The 15,975-nt window shown below is 37.2% G+C and overlaps 1 protein-coding gene across 8 annotated transcripts in view; it reads left to right on the forward strand.

The window, feature by feature from the left end:
- Positions 1-15,975, forward strand: part of LOC137007459 (calcium-activated potassium channel subunit alpha-1a-like) — a 93,032-nt gene that overhangs the window by 14,101 nt on the left and 62,956 nt on the right. For all 8 annotated transcript variants that reach the window (XR_010892621.1, XM_067368934.1, XM_067368936.1 and 5 more), the window contains exon 2: positions 5,414-5,578. Coding sequence is in view for 7 of the 8 variants with exons in the window: in XM_067368934.1 (XP_067225035.1) it covers positions 5,414-5,578 (165 nt within the window). In the remaining variant the exon portion in view is untranslated. The remainder of the gene's footprint in view (positions 1-5,413; positions 5,579-15,975) is intronic.

Consider the following 15,975-nt stretch of genomic DNA (forward strand, 5'->3'; position numbering starts at 1 on the left):
TCAGACGTGTTGGACGTGTTTCAAGCAGCTGTAGTTTCCCATTAGTGTTTTTTTCCTGTGTGCTTTACAGGCGGAGCTCATCTCTTTGATTCACGAGGGACGTTTTCAGAATTAATTGGAGCGAGGGATCTCTGCCATCACTGCCGGCCATTTTTCTTTGAACTTTGCCATCTTTTAAATTAAATATTTATAGAGAGCGAGCATTTCTCGGCGACATTTTCAGGCGAGATCATTAGGCCGGACGGATCTGCAGCACGCAGCCAATTAGTCCTTCGGTCGCTCCGCCGCCGATCTGAGGACGGTGTGTGTTAATGGCAGGGTTATGTGGTGTTTGTAAGCTCACCGTCTGTCATTTGCATCGTTTCATCTCGCTCTGTGGTAGTTAAGGTTGCGTGTTTATTAGTGCATCCTTACTTCAAACAAACTTTACCATGAACCTCGTAAACTTCACGTCAAATCCAGTGACGAGATCTTCCTCGTAAGCGTTCGTGGGAAATTGACTTGTTGAACTGTCAACCACAATTTAGCAAGATGGCAAACACTTTCCCCTCTACTTTTTTTACTGTAATTATAGTAAACTGATTTCTTGTCCAATTAGAGTGGCGTCTTATTCTTACATCCCAATTGTGATCTGATTTTCAAGAGCTACGGCCAGTTGTGCGGCTCACCAATGCGATTAGAGCATCCGTCAGGAGAAACGTCCACTGCGCTCAACAATACAGAGACCTGCAGCGATAAAATCAGTCACTGTGAGCGGCTCTTCAGTCTGACACTGATCACTGGATATATGCAGCTTCTGTCCTCGCTCACTTTCGCCATTTTTCTACAATTTTTTTATCAAGCCAGTTTAAACCAAACGCCAAATGGCTCATAAATCTCAGCCGCCAAAGAGTAAACACGCATAAATATAGAGGGCATAAATATTGTGTCTTTGATGGCTAATAAAGCTGAGAGCGAGCGATTGATTCTGACTGGTCAAGGCCAGCTGTGTTAACCGTCAGAGTTATTACCTGTTTCTGTTTGAATAACCACTGGCTCCGTTTCAAACCCTATGAGCCGCCCGTCTACTGACGACACACCCTTATAAGTCACTGATTTGGAACGCTCTGTATAGGCAGCAGTCTCCGTTTCAAGTGATTCAGAGGATTTCAGTAGGCATTAATAATACACAACACACACATACTGTATAATGGGTCAATTTTTAATGCAACTCAATTATTTTTACCAACATTTTTAGTACTGAAATAAATATACACTACCGTTCAAAACTTTTGGGATGGTAAAATGTTTTAATGTTTGTGAAGTAAGCCTCTGTTCACCAAGGCTGTGTTTATTTGATCAAAAATAAAAATACAGTAAAAATTGTGAAATATTATTACAGTGTGAATATATAGTAAAGTGTAATTTATTCCTGTGATCAAAGCTGAATTTTCAGCATCATTACTCCAGTCTTCAGTGTCACATGATCCTTCAGAAATCATTCTGATATGATGATTATCATTGTTTAAAACACTTTGTATTTTTGTAGAAACTGACACATTTTATTTTTCAGGATTCTTTGGTGAATAAAAAGTTCTAAATAACAGCATTTGTTTAAAAAATGAATGATTTGTAATATTACAAATGTCACTTTTGATCAATTTAATGTGTTCTTGCTGAATAAAAGTTTAATTCGCCTGAATTGGTGTTCCTCAGGTTTCTGTCCTTGGCCCTTTACTTTTTAATATTTATGTTTTTCTCTTGGTCTTAATTATTATTTTTATGCCGACGATATGCAAATTTAATCTAATGTACAGAGTGCTATTAACACATCCTACTTTCATCTTAGAAGTATTGCATGTTTACGGCCAGTTTATTCACTGTCGCTGAAAGATTAATTTATGTTTTTCTGCATTGACTGTAATGCGCTATTTCAAAATCGACTCTTAATAAACTGCAATATTTATTAAATGCTATATAAACTAAAGTTATTTTTATTTTTTCAAAACTTACAGACGCTAAACTTTTGACCAGTATTGCACTTTTAATCAAAAGTATTCAAGTTTTATCCACCATCTTGGAATTATTTAATATCTGGCTGCAGTGCATTAAGGGATTGTCTTCTCTGATGCATCTGACATTCTGACTAAAAAAGGACATTTGTGCTGCTAATAACTTTACAGTCCCTGAAATACTGCCTATAAAGAGCCCTCGAGGTCAAGTCTTAAATATAATTTAGTAGCCGCTGTATCTTTCATCTTAGACGTCTTCAGAGAGATGCTGTACAGTCTGTGTTATTAACAGTGATGTGTGTGTTTAGGCTTATTTATGTGTGTGTGTATTCCAGGTGTTTCTCAGTAACGCTTCAGACAAACACAAATGCGTCACACGAACTTCAGCTTGACTGGTTTAATGTTTGAATCTTCTCGACTGTGTTATCGGTGCAGCTGAAATGGATGTTTCTTCCTTTTTTGGCGTTGTGTGCCGAACGCTGTTGTAAAATCGCTCCGATTCCTTTGGCTTCATGCAGGATCATGTTTATTTTATCAGCACATGTGTTTATCATACTTCAAACTTATCTGGCAGAATTGAGATGAGATTTTCTGAGTATGATTTCAGAGATGTTTGATGACTTGGAGATGTTGGTCAACTCAACAAAAATGTCCTCAACAGATCAGTTCAGCAGCTCTAATTACTATTATTCTGCACGAATCAAAGCCTTTTTGGTTGGTGTTATTTTATTGAGTTGTTATTATTCTAGTATTTATTTTTTTTTTTTTACACTATATTTACTTTCTAAAAGCTCAAGTGTGTCCGTAAGGTCCAGGTGAACGTGTTATTGTCAGTGTCTTCCTTCCGTCTGTCAGGCATAAATATATCTGCTGTTGGAGCGAATGATCTGTGTTTGTATTTTAAGGTCAGAAAGGTTTTGGATGTGTTTGCTGGTGCTGATTTGTAATGGGTACAACTTTAAATATATCTATAACTACACTAGAATTTTTTTCTGATTTATTATTATTATTAATGCATTTCTTTATTGAACATTGGTGTATTTGATCATGCATCTGTATTGCATTGTGATAACAGAAAACAACAACGCTCTTTAAAGTCACATGAAATGGAAGTTGTGATCGTTTTCTTCTCTATTGTGTCGTATATCTGAGTGAAACTGCTTCGCAAACAAGAACAAATGTAGGGCGGGGCTTGATTTGATCTGTAGGGAAATGATTGGATGGTTGTGGTTTGCTATTGGTGGATCTCATGTGAGTGACAGGTTGCCCCGCCCTCATCATCATAGAAGAGGAACATGAATTTAAAACAATAATGATAAATCATTTAGAATAAACACTGCAATATTCCATGAAAACAACAAGCATTGTCCATTTGGATTTTTATTCTGACTTTAATCATAGTGAAGTTTGTATCCAAAGTCGATCTTCTTCTTTTAGAGTCTGTATTTTGAATGATGTTGTTGTTATTTATTTTCTGATGCATGTGTTTGATGGTTTTGTGTAATGTGATTAAGCGTGTCTGTGGTTCCTCTCGGCTCTGTTCGGGTCTCAGTGCTGACAGGCGCTGCGTCTGATGACCTACAGATTCTCCTCAATATGAGAATCTTATTTTAATGGAATATTGTGGTATTTATTCTAAATGAAAGATGATCATCATTTACTTTCATGTTCCTGTTTTAATTGAATTAACAGAACAAAAACACGTTTGTCTTCATAATCGCTTTCCTTTTCAGCTGACGTCAAACAACTTTATACACTACTGTTCAAAAGTTTGAGGTCAGAAAGTCAGAACTTTTATTCATCAAGGATGCATTAAATTGATCAAAAGTGACATTTTATAATGTTACAAAAGATTTTATTTCACATAAATGCTGTTCTTTTGAACTTTGTTCATCAAAGAATCCTGAAAAAACAAGTGTATCACAGAAATCTGCAGCAGAACAACTGTTTTAAAAACACTGATAATAATCATAAATGTTTCTTGAGCAGCAAATGATTTCTGAAGGATCATGTGACACTGAAGAATGGAGTAATGATGCTGAAAATTCAGCTTTGATCACAGAAATAAATTATACTTTACTATATATTCACACAGAAAACAGCTGATTTACACTGGAATAATATTTCACTATTTTTACTGTATTTTTGATCAAATAGACAGTTTTGGTGATCAGAAGAGACTTTTTTTTTTTTTTTTTTTCAAAAATTCAACATTTTTCTCATGTATTATCCTTGGAAATATTTGACATTGAAATGGTGATTGCTGGTGCTAATGTGTGTGTGTGAAATGAAGCTGGAGAGAGGTGAAGTGTTTACAGTATTTACAGAGCGTTTAAGGGCCGCGTGAATGTGTCTGTGTGTCGGTAGGTCGGCGCTAGCGTGTGTATTTCAGTGTGGCATTTAAGACCGACTGCTCGTGTGTTACGCGTCTCACATATGTGGCATTCTCTGGCCGGCGTGTTGAACCGTGACACCGGACTCCAGCGCTGAGGTCCTGTTTTAGACACACGACCGAAGATAAGCCTGCGTGTGGAGAATCGCTGCGAGTGTGTGAGGGGAATAGAGGGGCAGGTGACGGCCTGACATCAGCATGTGAAGGTCACGTGTGTTTGTCAGACTAAACATCATATGTGGGCCGTCGTATGATACTGCAAGTGCTTTCCGAGCCGTTCCACATTTCATAATGAAAGTGAAATATAAAATGATTCAGTCCTTATGGAGATCACAAGCTTAAAGATGAAGCACAGCCACACTTTTGGACAGTTTAACCACACTGCCAGGGTTTGATTATGTATAAATAATAATTAAGATCTGAAATGTCAAATAAAAGAGCAAGAGCAATGACTTTCCTTTTCAGCTAATTTCATTATTATTTTATTTGATCAGCTCCTCATGTCTTTTATTGTTTTTCTGCATTGAGTATCCTGTCTAAAATGCTGAAAACTCCCGTTGTTACTCATCTTCAATACAAAATATAAATTTTTCATTAAAATAGTACATTTTATTAGATATTTTATGTTTTCACATGCTCTCTGACAAGTCAGCTATCCTATGACTCATTTTCAATCAATTTATTCTTATTTTTCATAAGCTTATATCAGATCTTTCCATCTGCCACTGAATCTCAGAAGAATATTTTTGCTTTGTGACATAAATTAAATGCATTACAACTTTTTTTTTTTGCATTATGGTAAAAAACTCCAAAATAATGAGAATAAATAATATGATTTCAAGGAAGAATATTTCTCAGTTGAAATTAAAATAATGTTGCAATGCTGCTAAAATCAGCGTCATGTTCTTTTTTGCAAAATAAATATTTCTTTCTTTTGATTTTGTGATGAAATGTGACCTGTGTGTGTTCTTGACAGGCTTCATGTCTCTCCATGTGGTCACTGACGGTGTGTGTGTGTGTGTGTGTGCAGGACGTGCAGCGGGTCAGTAACCCGGTGGTCCTCAGTGACGGCGTGATTAAAGCAGGCGGGCAGCGGGAGACGGAGGCGGCGGCCAGCGAGGTGGGATGGATGACCTCTGTGAAGGACTGGGCCGGGGTCATGATCTCTGCTCAGACGCTCACTGGACGTGTGCTGGTGAGTCCAGACGCCCGACACCTCTTTAGTCTCTCTCACGATGCCATATTGTCAAGCTTTATGAATTATAATCCATCATGACAAGAAAATCAACAGGATGTTCACACAGAGCTAAAGTTGATGACAACGAGTGACAGATTGAACTGGAATTATTATTTTACTGTTGTAAAATTGTACATATATATATATATATATATGTATTAAGTATTATGAGAATAATCTCTGTTAAGCTTGTGTATATTTTAGTTAAAGCTGTTAAGATATTAAGCAATGTCTCATGTAGGTTCCTTAGTGTTTATATAATGACCACTAGGAGGTGCTCTAGAGATGTTTTCCTTGATTGTTTTTTTCCTGAAGAGAGATGTGTTGTTGTTGTTGAAAACGAATGTTCGTTGCGTTTGACTGTGAAACAAGACTTCCGTGCCTTTATTAAAATCATCACATTAGTGATTGATCTCTCATCCACCTGTGAACCACACGCAATTTTTGGAATGTTATTTTCTTTATTACTTGACCCACCTGACCCCTGACAAACAAACACAGCAAACATGCTTTTTTACTTTAAATAGCAATTTTTATCTGAAAAATTATAATTAGATTTTCCCCTCAAATCGTGCAGCCCTGTGATTGGCTCATAGAGGCTGATTGATCCATCAGGGCTGCGTTCAGCCCCGACAAAGCGTTTTTTAAACGTAAACGGTGGCGCGTTGAACACCCCGTTCTAATGACGCAAGAGTTGCAACTATTTATTATATTTACCAACTATTCTCCTCTGATTATAGAAAAGTTTATTAAAGTGTCACATCACAATAAAATAGCAAAATATATAAGTATAGTATTTTTATGTTACATTAATACCCATTGTGCAAGCTGTCTCTTTAATACCGCGCGGTTTATATACATCTTGCCACTGATTGGGCTGACATTTCTGACACACCCACCAAACAAGAGAAAACGCATCTCAAACCCGTTGCAGACCATTTCCAGGAAACATGTCGTTCAACCCGGAAAACGTAGCAAAACATTGCACACCGGTTTGAGCTTGAACGTGCCCCAGATGTCACTCATGGATGCTGGGCGTCACTCGACGAGGGGGAAGGAACCGGGCGGTTTGGCTGTAATAATCTCATGTGAGGTTTAGAGGGTTTTGTGATGGCGAGGGGCGGCACATGTAGAGGAACGTTACTGGGATTGCGATTGTACGACGGCTTAAAGCAGAGACTTAAACCAGAGCAGATTATCCAGAGTCCCAGAATCTGTCTGCCTCTGTCTGATGCATCACACACACACACACACACACACACACACACACACACACTCTCTCTTATAACGTATCGTATATCACTAGCAGGGTAATGTATCTCTCACACACACCTAAAGTGCTAATGTTTACACACACACACACACACTCCTGGTGTGTCCAATCATATGACTTATTCATATGCCACGAGATGCTGCAGTTGCCATGGAGGAGATATTTTTTTCTTGTAGTACAGTACCATCAGAAATAATATCTAATTATCTCATTTTATTTATATATTCATTTGTTTGTTAGTTCTATAGGGAAAATAAACATTAATGAACATCAGTTTAAAATACAAAATGTAAACATGTGGGATTATAGAAATATTTCTAACTCATGTTTGTTGTCCATTGGTTGTTTGTGACAATATACAGATACAAATACATGATGATATTCAAATATGATCTATTAATCTTTCCATGATTGAGCCGGTCTGTTTGGAGAGGATAGTTTTCATGTGTAACTAAAGCTGAATAACTGTATACTGTATAACTGCAGTAAAACCAGGGTTACTTTTGAGACCCGCTGTGTCTGCTGTATACTATAGTACAACTGTGCTTAATGTTTAGGCTACATTTTCTACTAAATATCACTGTTAAACTAAGATTTCTGTGTGTGTGCGTGTGCGTGTTTGCATGTGGAAGTTAATTCATGAGTCATTTCCTCTCCAGTTTACAGCGATGGTCTGTAACCATGGTGACAGCAGTTAACCTCCCTACAGCAGGTGTGTGTGTGTGTGTGTGTCAGGGGTCAGATGAACACAAGTATAGCACAGGTTCAGCAGTTACTGTAGTTGAGTTAGTTGGATAGAGTTCATGTTTTGTTTTTGAGGATGAGGAACTGTTACTCGACTGTCCCTGTTGACATGTGTCTAATTTGATGAACATGAATACAGTCATGTGACACGATCAGATGACCCCTGCGCTCAACTGTAACCGGATCTCTTTCATTAAAGCTGTATTAGCGCTGACAGTATATGAGGGTCCTCAGCGATGATGCGTTTCCTCTTCCCCTAGCGAATCTTCAGGGATATTTCAGGAAAGGGTTTTATTAATTCATGTACTGTCCGGCTGCGTTTGAACACTGCTCTAATGACTTTGGTGATGGATTATTCTCATGACGTCAGGTTCTGAAGGTCTGAGATGATTCAGAGTCGCTCTGAAACATTCATCTGTCACACGTGGAGGACAGTCGGTCTCGGACCTTTTTCAGAGGTCGCGTGGAGTAAAACTAGAGACTTTAAGCAACAGCTGATGGAGCGGCTGTGGCGTTATGACGTTCTACTTGGCTAAAGGTTTAGTGCACCCAAAAATGAAAACTATCCCATGATTTACTCACCCTCAAGCCATCTTATTTCAGACGAACACAGAGTTATAATAAAAAAATATCCTGGCTCTTCCAAGCTTTATAATGGGAGTGAATGGGGGGGTGAGATTTTGAATCCCAAAAAGTGCATCCATACGACTCCAGAGGGTTAATAAAGGCCTTCTGAAGCGAAGTGATGGTTTTTGTAAGAAAAATATCCATATTTAAAACTTTATTAATATATATATATATAATAACTAGCTTCCGGCAGGATATTTTTAATATATCTCAGATTGTGTTCGTCTGAAAGAAGATATACACCTAGGATGGCTTGAGAGTGAGTAAATCATGGGATAATTTTCATTTTTAGGTGAACTAAACCTTTAATGAATTTATTTGCATTATCTTACATTACTCTTTTACAGTTTTTTTTTTTTTTTTTGGCTACTGCATCTTTAAAGATGCAATCGAACACGCCCCTTTTTTCATTGCTCCGCCTCCAAATTCACGCTTCATTTTTCACGCTGAAAGAACATGTAAAATATGACCCATTTAAAGTATTGTGAACTATATGAATAATTTTTGATAAAGAAAGTAATTATAGCACAGCTGTAAAGCTTTTAGCATGCGACTGTTTCAGTCAAACTTTCTCCACATTGACCTGATTAAAAGTGTTCACTTATTAGGACAAAACCCTGCGTTAGATAATGAGTGAATTATCCTGTCAGATTCAGATAAAAAATTAATGTTGATCAGAGTTTGACATTTAGATAATCCTGATAGAGAGAAACAATTATAGTGTCACAGTGTTCTTTTTATCAGTGAAAAGAATAATTAAATAATAATAATAATAACCCATAAACCCTGTGTTTGAAGGCCTCTAGTGAAGTAGTCTGCTCCACATCACCTTCATCTCTCCCGTGAGGAGGTCTTCCTCCGGCAGGAGTGAGAACATGTCAGGAAGAGCAGCGGAGAAGATGTGATGTGGAGCAGAAACATTGAGAGGAAAAGGTTAAAAGTTCTGCCTGGAGGAAAAGAGAGGAGCTCATTATAGAAGTGTGAATGGACTGTGTGTGTGTGTGTGTGTGTGTGTGTGTGTGTGTGTGTGTGTGTGTGTGTGTGTGTGTGTGTGTGTGTGTGTGTGTTTTCTCTTTAGTGGTCTTACAGGCTGATTTGTTGCTCTGATCCAGAATGCTGTGGTGTTAAACCTTCTCCATCTGGAATACAGATCATCTATAAACCAACCAGTTAACCAGTAAACCCGTCCTGACATCTGTCATCAAGCGTGCTCATTAGTATTCGTAGGTTTTCGTTTGTGAAATGTGGTTCTGAAAAAAAAAAAGTGTAAAAAATATTCCCTAGAAATGCTTGTAAATGTCAGAATTAATTACAAAGAACAGCAAGTAACACACTGACTTGACTTTCAACTAATGCAAACTCTGATCTGGCATCATTTTTGACCACTAAAACTTCTAAACATCTGTTAGTTCTCTATTAGAGCTTCTGTAGACTTCTGACAGAAATAAAGTCAATCTGGTCAATAATAAGTGAAGCTGGTAATGCTGTTTGTGGAGTTGTTTAATCAGATCTTCAGAGGTTTAACGTCTTTTATCTTCAGCTGATTTGATCTAAAGCTGTGACTGAAGTCAGTTGTAGTTCTTGTGTTTCTCTTTTCTTCGGTGATTCTGCTTGTTAACAGCAGGTGTTCATCACTAATGCACAATCATCACTTAATCGCTTAATTATCTCATTAACTTTAACTCTGCTTCAGGGTTACTTCAACACGAGGTAGAGTCGGACAATATGTACACTTGTGCATTCATCGCCGTTCTGTATGCAGCTGAAATCAATCAATAATTTAAAAAATGCATCATTTTGTTTTAGAGATGAATGCAACATACAGCTACTAAAAACTAAAACTGAAACCATTAAAAGCATTTGTTACTCGAAATAAAATAAAAAACAAACTTTATTTCATCTAGTTGACAAGGCAGCAATTCTCATTTTAATGTAGTTTAAACAAAAAAAAAAAAAAGTGAATAAAAATCTATTTACATGATTTTCAAAAACAAAACCTATTAAAAATAACTAAAAAAACTAGTTACCAAAAAAACTAAAATAAAAATGGAAAATAAAAAAATAATGCGTGCTGGTATATCACGATAATGAACATGCATGATGATGTTATCATGGGCCCTTCAAAATATTGTGAATAATTATTTGTTACAAATTATTCAGATTTTTAGAATGCATTTTAAGATGTAAAATGTACAACACTGCATGTGTGCTGCGTCAAAGAGACATCTCAGTACACACACACACACACACTGATGTAAACAAACTCAACACACATGAGCAGCATGGACAAGAGCTGAACAAAAGCTCTCCAGCAGGGAATCCTCTCTGCATGCTTAAAACCTAACCTGGGGTTCAGAATCTGACGGTCAGTCGTTTCGTCTGGCGGTCAAACGCCGCTCTCCACCCGTGATTTATCTGTCTCACCTGTCAGCCTGCAGATTTACTTCACCAAAACACCGGCAGGAAACGCTCCTTTTCTTTATGCAAAATATAATTTCTCATTGTTTTTTTATGATTTTAAAAATCATTGGTTCAGTTCTCCGGGAATGCATGAACTAATAAAATGTAAATGTTAAATGCAGTGCAAGTCTCTTTGGATAAAATCATCTGCAAAATGCATAAATGTAAATGAAACGTGACCCAGACAGTACAGTTTTTTAAGATTGACCCAGTCAGAAAACACACAGATGAGAAAGAGACGCAGGATGTTCTAGTTATGACTCTGCAGGGACAAACTCACTGTCCTGTTTTGTGGACACACACTCTCTCTCTCTCTCTCACACACTCACACACACACACACACACACACACACACACACACACACACACACACACACACACACACACACACACACACACACACACACACACACACACACACACACACACACACACACACACACACACACACACACACACACACTCTGTCAGTGTTCTCCAGCCTCCTGCACAGGTCAGAGATCTATATTGGACAGACTCTGATCCAGATTCATTAATGATAGCAGGTATTTCTAGAACTGAGTCTACAGAGCTGTTTGTATCTTCACACACCGTTCAACGAAAACTACTTTTATTCATCAAGGACACATTAGAGTTTTTTTCAATTGCTAACATACTTTTGTCCAATCTGTAGTCACATTTTCAAAACTCTAAACACATTTAGCAGAACATCTGTCTGTTGTGGCCATACTATTAATACAATTCATGTCGTTTTCATACAAAATGCAGTCAATTAACACTTTTCTAAAATGCTTAAATTTTCTTTTCATATAAGCATACCTCATACCAAAATCATGGATCTTTCTCATCTTATTTGCAAATGCTTAAACACAGCAAGTCAGAAATGAAGACCTAATGTTCCAATCATTAAATATAGGATAAAACCTATACTTCTGCAACAACAGCAGCTCATAAGTATTGAAAATATACATATAACACATACTGAAACAATTGATAAGTATTTTTAATTAGCAGATCACTTAAATATTTGGCAGATTCCAGTCTCAGTAAAATAGGACTCTTTGAATTGGATTTGTTCAGTGTGTATGAAGAACAACACAGAGGAGCAGAGAGAAAATAATATCTGGGTGAGGGAGAGGAATTGATGAAGGAGGAGAGGAGAAGTTGGATCAGGACAAGTGAGAAGAAGAGGTAGAGGAGAGGAGGAAGAATGTGTGCTGGATTGTGCATCTCTATGGTTTTCCCCCTTATACACGATGAACCTATGAAAGCTTATTTCTGCCATAAATAGAAAATAAAAAAAGGTAATTGTGACTTTTTATCACAATTCTGAGAATAATAAAAGTCATAATTGTGAGACATAAACTCAGAATTGCAAAATAAAAAATATTTTTGATAAAAAGTCACAAGTTACCTTTTATGCTTTTTTATTCTGTGGTGGAAAAAAAGCTTCCATAATAACCAAAGGCCATGTATGTTGGATTTGTTGTTGATCAATGGCAGCAATTTCATGTTTTCATTTCAGTAAAAGCTTTATACTACAATGATTCCACAACCATTGTTTCATATTTACACAATATGTGGTCTGCACAGGGCACTAGCCTCCAAGTGGACACCATCCCACCCTCATGAGAGCTCCATCAACACCACACACCCACCCCCAGAAAGAGATTTCAACCAACAGGAACACTATAGTTCTGCATAAGGGACTCATTTGACCAGTAGTTGCCCTGAGCAATTCTGTTACTTCTTCTTCTCTTTTTCTACTGCACATTCAATAAAATAATGACTCTCTTCTGTTGCCAAGAATGCACACATTCAACACTCATAATTAGAACGGCTTACATGCATTATACTTTTACTGCAGTAAAAGGAAACTCAATTTTAAAAACTATGAATTTCATATTTTCTGCAGGTAGAACTGAAACATGACAGTAATGCAGTTTTCATAATGCCATCAGCTGTTAGTATTTTGACAGTCATTGAACTTTGATTGACAATATGTTCATGTTGGATAGAAAACTAGTGTTGGTGTTTGACAGAACGACTCGATTTTGAATCAGGTTTGCTGTGTTTTGATAGAGTTAGTATGTGTAGAAAAAGGTTTTTAGCATTTTGAAATGTAGAGTTTGTGTTTATATAACAAAATATGATTCTGAGCAGAAAATTAACTATTAGGCTAATTGTGTGATGTAGGTGCGTTGCTGTGTTAAGAGTTTAGAAAAAGTACTTTAAGTATTGGTAAACGCTTGTTAGCAATTGAAAAAAACTGTAATAAAGATGGCAGCATCATTATTTTATTTTCCCACAGAGATTGGTAGATCTATTAGTAAAATCGGCTGACTTTATCGATCTTTGTTTCACTATATGCCAAAAGTGACAGTTCAAAAATGGGAAAAAGCCCTTCTTGTGTTTTCTGACTCAAAGTTTGCATGCCTGTAGCTCAAAAAGTGTGAAAGATATCTTAATATCCTTTTAGATTCTGGTTCTTAACAAACTTTCCTTTTGGTATCTTCATTTTAAAGACCCTCGATGGATCAATCCCAGAGATACGGAGATCTTAATGCGGCTCCATGAGTAAATTGGTCAATTGTACACATTTTCAGTGATCGAAAACCAAACGTGGGTCACTTTAAGTATTGGTAAACGCTTGTTAGCAATTGAAAAAAACTGTAAATTGACAAATTAAATTGATCAAAAGTGACATTAAAACATTTGTAATCTTACAAAAGATTCTATTTCAAATAAATGCTGTTCTTTTAAACTTTCTATTCATCAAAGAATCCTGAAAAGTGGAATTTATCGCAGTTTCAACATTGATAATAATCATAAATGTTTCTTGAGCAGCAAATCAGCATATTAGAATGATTTCTGAAGGATCATGTGACACTGAAGACTGGAGTAATAATGCTGAAAATTCAGCTTTGATCACAGGAATAAATTACACTTTACTATATATTCACATAGAAAACAGCTGATTTACACTGATCAAAATACTGTAAAATTGTGAAATATTATTCCAAATAAATGCAGCTTTGGAGAGCAGAAGAGAATTTTGAAAACACACTTTTGAAAACAGAATAGGAGTTTGATTGTGATAGCAGATCTTAAACTCCTCGATGCTCTGATTCATCTGATCGTTTACATTTATGTGTTTGTCAGACGCACTCCAGATTGTGTTTAAGGTATTACATTTGATCAGTTCATGCATTCCCTGGCAATCGAACCAATGACCTTCTATAGACATATTTTGAAAGAAATATGAAGAAAATGAAATCTATTTTTGATTTTTCTGACAGTATTTTTTGGGCAGAAATGCCATAAAAATAGCAAGAGCTTCATCAGACACTAATCTTCTCTGTGTTTCTGGGAATGCGAGTGCACAGGTTCACATCAGTCCGTCAGGAAACAAAGACATGTTTACAAAATCCCTCAATGAGCTCTTCTGAGTAAACAGAGGACTGAATGAAAGCGCTAAAAGTGATTGTACTTCGACTAGTGGCCAGATTACAGAGCTTTGACTGTTTACTGACTGATCCGTTCTCTCCTCTGAACTTCAGTCGCATCATTGATTTTGTGTAATGCTGGAAACTCATGAAGACTTGGCAGCTTTAAGTAAAAGTAAAGTAAAATTTGCAGCAGATTTGAGTTGTTAGCTCAGTGAATGTACTGTGTGTTTTACTAAGAGCACAGGTTCACATCATGAAGGTGTAAATGAAGTTAAAGTGGTTAGAAAGGTTATCAGAAGCTGCTAGAGACGAAATAATCTGCTCTCATTGAGGACATGAGACTCAAAATCCTCTTTGTCCCTCTTTCCACATGCTAGAGTTTTTACCGGAACCCCTGTTATGAAATTCCTCTTATTTGAGTCTCGACACACAAAATATCATCAGAGAGTTACATCACAACACTGGATTACATCAGCACTGACTCTGACAAAACTGGACATCCTGTCATTCGCTCACCCTCACGTTGTTCAGAACCTGTGACTCGGCATGTTTTTTGTGTTGTGACGGATTGAGATGAGGAAAGTTTGAATATATATGCACAAGTGAAAGTGCGGTTTGATGTTTTTGAGGTATGTCGTGTCGTCTCAAGAGAATAGACCAGAATGATAGTGATTTCATCAAAACATGGAATAAAATATTGGTATTAATCAGTAATTTGGTATTTTGTCAGCCAATATTACAATATTGGATCTGGATTATTGTTTCCAGCTTTGTTTTGTTGATTACAACACGAATTCCGTAAATGTTGGGATGTTTTTAAATTTGAATAAAATGAAAACTAAAAGACTTTCAAATCACATGAGCCAAATATTTTATTCACAATAGAACAGAGATAATATAACAAATGTTTAAACTGAGAAATGTTACACTTTTATCCACTAAATGAGCTCATTTCAAATGTGATGCCTGCTACAGGTCTCAGAATAGTTGGGACGGGGACATGTTTACCATGGTGGAGCATTTCCTCTTCTTTTCAGAACAGTGTGAAGACGTCTGGGCACCGAGGCTATGAGTTTCTGGAGTTTTGGTGTTGGAATATAGTTCCATTCTGGCCTGCTGAAGAGTTTGTGATCGTATTTGATGTATTTTACTCTATAGGTGAAAGATCTGGACTGCAGGCCAATTCAGCACCTGGACTCTTCTACGATGAAGCCATGCTGTTGTAATCGCTGCAGTATGTGGTTTTGCTGAAATACACAAGGCCTTCCCTGAAACAGATGTCATCTGGAGGGGAGCATATGTTGCTCTAAAACCTTTATATATCTTATCAAAATATGTAAGCTGCCCATAGTGTATGCACTCATGCACCCTCATACCATCAGAGATGCTGGCTTTTGAACTGAACGCTGGAAGGTCTCCCTCCTCTTTAGCCCGGAGGACACGGCGTCCATGATTACCAACAAGAATGTCAAATTTGGACTTGTCTGAACATAGAACACTTTTCCACTTTGAAAAGTGGCCCACAGGACACAACGGCGCTTCTGGACAATGTTCACACAAGGCTTCCTTTTTGCACGATAGAGCTTTAGTTGGCATCTGCAGATGGCACGGCGGATTGTGTTTACCGACAGTGGTTCCTGGAAGTATTAGTAATGTCATTGACACAATCAGTGTCACCTGAGGGCCCAAAGACCAGGAGCATCCAATAAAGGTCTTCGGCCTTGTCCCTTACGCACAGAGATTTCTCCAGTTTTAATCTTTTGATGATGCTATGCACTGTAGATGATGAGATTTGCAAAGTC

This window comes from Chanodichthys erythropterus, chromosome 19 (assembly GCF_024489055.1).
Source record: "Chanodichthys erythropterus isolate Z2021 chromosome 19, ASM2448905v1, whole genome shotgun sequence".
NCBI classification, from domain to species: domain Eukaryota; kingdom Metazoa; phylum Chordata; class Actinopteri; order Cypriniformes; family Xenocyprididae; genus Chanodichthys; species Chanodichthys erythropterus.